The sequence below is a fragment of the Cebus imitator genome, unplaced genomic scaffold, assembly GCF_001604975.1.
Source record: "Cebus imitator isolate Cc_AM_T3 unplaced genomic scaffold, Cebus_imitator-1.0 Scaffold1, whole genome shotgun sequence".
Taxonomy (NCBI): domain Eukaryota; kingdom Metazoa; phylum Chordata; class Mammalia; order Primates; family Cebidae; genus Cebus; species Cebus imitator.
This window is the reverse complement of record NW_016107316.1, coordinates 15,442,119-15,448,683: the sequence shown is the minus strand read 5'-3', so window position 1 is coordinate 15,448,683 and position 6,565 is coordinate 15,442,119. Positions and strand designations below refer to the sequence as shown.

The following is a 6,565-nucleotide window of genomic DNA, read 5'->3' as shown; positions in this document are numbered from 1 at the left end:
TTTTTGTTTTGAGACAGGGTCTGACTCTGTCGCCCAGGCTGGAGTGCAGTGGCGGGATTTCGGCTCACTGCAACCTCCGTCTTCTGGGTTCAAGTGATTCTCATGCCTCAGCTTCCCGAGCAGCTGGGATTACAGGTGCCCACCACGATACCCAGCTATCTTTTGTATTATTAGTAGAGACGGGGTTTCGCCATGTTGGTCGGACTGGTCTTGAACTCCTGACTTCAGGTGATCCACCTACCTAGGTCTCCGAAAGTGCTGGCATTACAGGCGTGAGCCACCGCACCCGGCCTGCAGCAGAGCTTTTCATATGAATTGTGTGGCTTAATTTTTTTTTCTTTGAAAGTTAAATTACAAATGTCGTATCTTTGGGTTCAGCTTTTTGTATTCTTAATTCTTCAGGGGCCCGGGGGCAGGGGACAGAGATAGAGGCGGCTCCTACAGGGAACTCATTCTTTGACTCCGCCTTAGATCTGGCTAAGGGGGTAGGAAACGACCCTGCCTCGCTTTGTTTAAAGACGCAGGGTTCTAGCGTGGTGTTCCTCCCGCCCACCCCTCAACCCCGCGTTTTCTTCCTAAGCTCACCACGTTCCAGACAGCGCACAGATCAGTTTTTATCACAGCTGTCATTCTCATTTTTACAGCCATGAAAAGTGTGATTCTAGTTAAGTGTCAGCCTCGGGTAGCTCGGGGATTCCCAGTCAACTCCTTGTACTTTCGTCGCTGCTTCCCTTCCACTCCGCGCCTTCGCTGGCCGTCCCCTGCTCCATCCAGGCCACGGGGGTGACGAGGGTGTCTGGGGCATTCGGGCCTGGCTGGTCGTAGGGCTTCAGGTCCAAGTCCACGCCGGAACTCGTCCTGATCAGTCTGGCTTTTCTGGTCCCCCCGGCTTTGCGGTCGCGGAGACAGGGAAACCATCGAGCTGACAGCCCAGAGCGTCGCTCGCTGGCTGCCAAGCGCTGACGCCGCGCCGGAGGCGGGGCCGCAGGAGGCCGCGGGGAGAGGAGCTAGCAGCCGGGAAGGGGAGGGCTGGCTGGCCTCGCAGCGCCCCGCCGCGGCTGCGGCCGGAAGCGGTCTCGTTGGCCCTGCGGCGCTGGAGCCCTGACGCACGGAGCTCGAGAGCGAGAACGGGAGAGAAAGGGGTAGAAATGGCGGCTCCGCTCGGCTCCCGCTGAGGAGGGCGAAGCCGGCGGAGTGTCTGTGCTGCCGGCCTGTAGCACCGCCCCCGCTTCCCGCTCGCCGCCTGCTAGCGCCGACTTCCCTTCCTCTGCCCGGCTCTCTGTTGTGTTCGTCTGCGCTCCGCACGCTCCGGGCCGGCTGTCTCTCCCTGCCCGGCTTGGCTCCGCTGGCCCTGACTGACCGGCCAGCGGGCCGGCCTTGCTCGGCTCTCCCGGGCGCGGCGTGGACTCCGTCCTCCTGGCTGGACCATGGTGAACACCCGGAAGAGCTCTCTCCGCCTTCTCGGGTCCAAGTCTCCTGGTCCCGGGCCTGGGCCTGGGGCCGGAGCAGAGCCTGGGGCGACCGGAGGCAGCAGCCATTTCATCTCCTCTCGGACCCGCTCCTCCAAGACCCGCGCCGCCAGCTGCCCCGCCGCCAAGGCCGGGGGAAGCGGTGGCGCCGGCCTCGCTCTGGATGAGGCCAGGGTAAGCGCGGCGTCCCGAGTCCGGAGGCTCGGAAGTGTCAGCCCGGCCGCCGGGGCTTTGTCTGGACGGGTTGGGGGCAGGAAGCCTCCAGTGGAGACCGCTCGGGCGGCTGGAGAGAGGGTCTGCGGGCACGGTGGAGGGTGGTACCCAGGAGAAGGGCCGCGACGCTGGCCCGTTTGCTTTTCAAGCTGGCCCGGCTCTTTTGTGTAAAGAACAGCTCTTGAGTCCAGGGGAGAGGGCTTTGGGGGTCCCTTTCGGGGCATTCGAACGATCTGCTGTCCTTGTCCTTGTCCTGCCCCAGAGGGGAATTCTAGCGGGGAAGCAAGAGCGAAGGACCAGAGCCCCTGGGTGGGAGGGTTGGAGAAGTGAAAGTTTTCTGCGGTGTCAAACCCTTCTTGAAAGTGTGTCAGTTCCTGCCGCTGTCTAACTCCAGCTTACTCTCAGTTTGGGGGTGGTTCAAGTTGGTGAGGAAGTGAGCAGAGAGCTCCAGTTGGCAGCCAGGCAGGGATGCTGAAAAAAGTTTGTAGCTGCTCTGACATCAACTTTGAAAACAAAATCAACACTATCGCCTCTCCAGGCAGGAGAGATCAAACATAATGTTGTAGCTGGGGAACGAGCCAGCTAGCTCACCAAGGTGCTGGTAGGAACCAGAGCTTTCAGGTCACAGAAGGAGCGCGTCGAAAGAAACAAGTGGAATGTGTCGGATAGTCAGTACTATCATGCTAAAATTGTGTGGTTTCTTAGATATCTACATTTTTGTCATGGGACTATATTACAAAAGGTGAATGAACGCCATCGTTATCATGCAGTTGCAAAAATGACGTTTGAAGAACCTGGTGATTGAATTAAAAAGGGTCATAGATCTTGAAATTTTACTAAGCACAGATATTTATTGCTGTAAAGGAATTGACACTTTTGTTTTACCATGAGATTGTTTCTGAATTCAGAGAAGACTATACTGCTTCTGTCTAAAGGAGGTAGACTTGCTAGGTAATTCGGCTGGAAAATGCTGTTCATTTAAAATGTACCTTTAATTCCACACCATTTTGTGGTTCTTACTGGGGTGGGGGGGGGAGGGAAGCAATATTTTATGTTCAGTAGGGGTCTGCAAGATCGCTGTTTGTGTGTGCTTTTTCTCTTTGTGTTTTACACTGTTTTGACACTATCAGAATGAATCTAGGCAGAGACAACAGGAATATTTTACCATACCACTCTGAAATATTTTTATTATATCTTTGAAAATAGTTTTGGCTTTTATTTGATAAAAATTTGGACATTATTTTTAGAACTGTCCTATTTAATGGACTATTTTGGGGGTTTACAGATCTCTTAGGTTGAAATAAGAAGCCTAAATCTGAAAGTTGTGCAAACTATTGAGAATAAGTACTTTGAAGACGAGGCTTTCTGTGGAAACTTTCCAAACATGTTCAAGCTTCTTGACCTACTGATGCTATCACGTATTTTAAAATAAAACTAAATTTAAGAAAAGATCTGTTCTCTACATTTAAGGACAAAGAAAATATTTAAAGTGTAAGCATTTAATTGTATCATGCTATGAATGCCTGGTCTATTAGAGCAGTGTCTAACTCATCTGAAGCAATTAGCTCATTTATCACTGATCAGTTTGTGGTCCCATTTTTGAATTCATGGATATCATGCTGTCCTTACCCCCTGAGGAATAAGGTGAGGTAATTTGTCAAGCAGCTGTTATAGCGATGTTAAAAGGCTAGGAATCAATAATCTAACGAGGAAATGAACATTTGGTAGCTTTTAAATTACTAGAAGAATGAAAGATATGAGAGCTCTTTGTAGAAGGGTACTAATGAAACTTTGTTTCAAAGATCCTTTTAAAATGTTTTAAAGCACCATAAATAACGGTCTACCGAAGATTTGCTTTGAAATGTTTGTTTTTCAGTCTTAAGAAGATTTATGTTATGGCTCTAGTAGATTATGGAGTGATCTAATTGCTTTCTCTGAAAGATTTTTTAGAGGCTTACTGCTCTTACATAGAGATTGGACCTTTAAAAGATGCTAAATTATAATTATGAATTTATTAAGCTTATGGACTACATATTTATTAAGCAGGCTGTATATTTCTTTGTTGTATATTTCTGGTTAGCTCTTCTCCAGTTTTGTAGCAATTTAGCACTCTTGGTTTATCCTTTCTGGAGTACTTAAAGGCACTCTCTTAGTCTATGGGGTCTGTAACAGACATTTACCAGTGTCTGTAAAGTCTTGATGCAAAGTGGGGTTGCCCATGTTGTTGCTTTAGCAGACCCTTATTTTTGTAGGAAGAAATGTATTCCTGTTTGTAACATCTATAATTGAGGAGTTTCTCCTTTTTCTGCTTTTGTGCCATGTTCTTAACTGTACCTGATGCCTGTTTTTCCCTCTTTTCCCTGTTTTTAGATTATTTCATTCACTATGTCCAGAGACATTTTATTTGCTTTAAAAAGTCATAGTAGTTTGAGTTTTTCTTATAGTTTTGTCTTTTTCCCAAGTAGTGTATGCATAGGATGAGTGATAAATATACATTCTGCAGATTATTAGAATTTTTTTTCTCTTTTTTTAGTATTAAAAGCCTTTTTTTTTTTGACATGTAAAAGATTGCACTTAGTGTATATAACTCTGTGAGTTTGGAGGTTAAATATGTATTTGTGAAACCATCAATACTGTAGAGCTCTCCATCATTCCTAAAGTTTTCCGGTCCCTTTTATTATGAATGTCTTATTAGTATTATTTTTGTGGCAAGAACACTTGATATAAAATCTACCCTCTTAGGAAATTTTAAGCATGCAATACAGTATTCTTAAATTGTAGGCACTACGTTATGTAGATCTCCAGAACTTATTTATCTGGCATAAGTCATACTTTATTGCCTCCCCCAAGACCCTGGCAATCACCCTTCTACTCTCTGCTTCTGTGAATTTGCTAGTTTAGATTCCACATATAAGTGAGATGATACGGTATTTATCTTTCTGGGACTGGCTTATATTATTTAGTGTAATATCCTCTAGGTGCATCTGTGTTGTTATAAGTGATGAGATTCCCTTCTTCGGCTTAATAGTATTCCATTGGGCATGCACACATGTACACCATGTTTCCTACATTCATCTCTTGTTGGACATTTAGATTGTTTCCATATCTTAGCTATTACGAATAATGCTACTGTGAACATGAGAGTGTAGATGTCCCCTTGAAAGCCTAATTTCAATTCCTTTGGATAAATACCCAGAAGTGGGATTGCGGGATCATATGGTAGAGTTCTATTTTTATTTGTTTGAGGTACCTTCATACTATTTTCCATAGTGGCTGCACCATTTTGCATTTCTACTGACATGCACGAGGATTCCCTTTTTTCCACCTCTCCCCAATATTTGTTGTCTCTTGTCTTTTTGACAAGAGCCATCTTGACAGGTATGAGGTGACACCTCATTGTGGTTTTGATATTGAGCACCTTTTCATATACCTGAGTGGTGTCTATTTAGCTAGGACCTTTTTTTCTCTAATGCCCAGGATGGAGTGCAGTGGCACAATCGTAGTTCACTGAAGCCTTAAAATCCTGCCTTGCTTATTAAAAAAATTTTTTTTCCTCTGGAGTTGTAGGAGTACCCTGTGTATTTTGGAAATTAACTGCTTATCAGATACACAGTTTGTAGATTTTTCTCCTATTTTGTAGGTTGCCTTTGTGCCTACACTTTTAAATTTTCTTATTTTTTTTCCTCCCTTATCATTACCCACAATGCCCACACTTTTAAAATGTCAGGTTGTCTTTTAGTGCTATGCAGTTAGATGTAATTACTCCTGTACACTGTGGCTTTTTTTTTTTTTCTCCAAGCTTGCATAAAGCTTGACCTCTTTTAGGTCAGTTAATCTGGCCTTCAGTCATTAGGTGTTTATTTGCTCCACCTAAGTGTCACTCCCAGTAAACAATCTAATACTGTATTCACAAAACTGGAGAGCAATCTTTGAAAAATATTTCAACTATTTTTTTCTACTTGTCCTTGTTAGATCTGTTTGCTGGTATTTCTGGCTTTGTAACAGGTTTTTGGGCTTTTTGAGATGGTCATTGACTCTTGAGTCCCGATCTTACTTGTGAGATCAAAATAAATATTTTGAGTAACTTTAGAAGTAAAATGCTTACTTTATTTTTAATTTTAAAAATCCTTAGATCCTTCTTTAGTATTCTCTTTTATCACCCTGTACTTTTCCTTTTCCAACACTCATGCATTTGCCAACATAACAAAGCAGAGTGGTTGAAGTTGAGGGTTAAAGTGGTAAAAGAAGTCTCAGAGGGAAAGCTCATAAGGTATATAACTCTCAGATGAGCAGGGGAAAATATAAGTTCCTCAGAACAGAGCACTTTTTTCCTTATCCTGTAGCAGATTCACATGGAGTACAGTATAGGTAATATTGTAACATAGCAATGTCCCCTGCCACAATTTTGAAGCAAAGCAGTGGTGGAATTCATAGCATTGCTCTGGTAGCCAAGTGAAAATGCAGCTTAAATTCAGTTACTGGCTATTTCTGTAGTCCAGATATATACACTTCTGTTGTTTAGGTCATGGATGAAACTTATAAAGCCTATAGAAGTGAATACATATTAATTCCTTAAATCATTTTCCCTGGCAAGTAGTCTTTTAAACCATCCTTTGGTAGGTGTTTTATTGCATGTCTCCTAAATACCTAATTATAGATAAACTCATAACTTCTGGAAACCAGCTGGACAAGTGGTAGAATTACTACTTGTTATGAGAACTGAGAAGCCCAATCAGTGTTTGCACCTGAATGCAGAGTGATCCTGTCAATTCAAGGATCTAAGTGCCATATTACTTTGAATGATATGTTTGGCATTTCTTTTTTTTTTTTTTTTTTTTTTTTTTTTTTTTTTTTTTTTTTTTTTTTTTTTTTTTTTTTTTTTT

At 43.9% G+C, this 6,565-nt stretch overlaps 1 protein-coding gene across 4 annotated transcripts in view; it reads left to right on the top strand.

The window, feature by feature from the left end:
• Positions 1 to 1,071: 1,071 nt before the first annotated feature.
• The window catches only part of ATAD2B (ATPase family AAA domain containing 2B), a 186,756-nt gene continuing 181,262 nt past the window's right edge, over positions 1,072 to 6,565 (top strand). For 2 of the 4 annotated variants that reach the window (XM_017526651.2, XM_017526643.2), the window contains exon 1: positions 1,072 to 1,643. In XM_017526651.2, the coding sequence (XP_017382140.1) occupies positions 1,428 to 1,643 (216 nt within the window). In that variant the 5' untranslated portion in view covers positions 1,072 to 1,427. The remainder of the gene's footprint in view (positions 1,644 to 6,565) is intronic. The other 2 variants (XM_037737676.1, XM_017526657.2) reach the window with 1 other exon arrangement.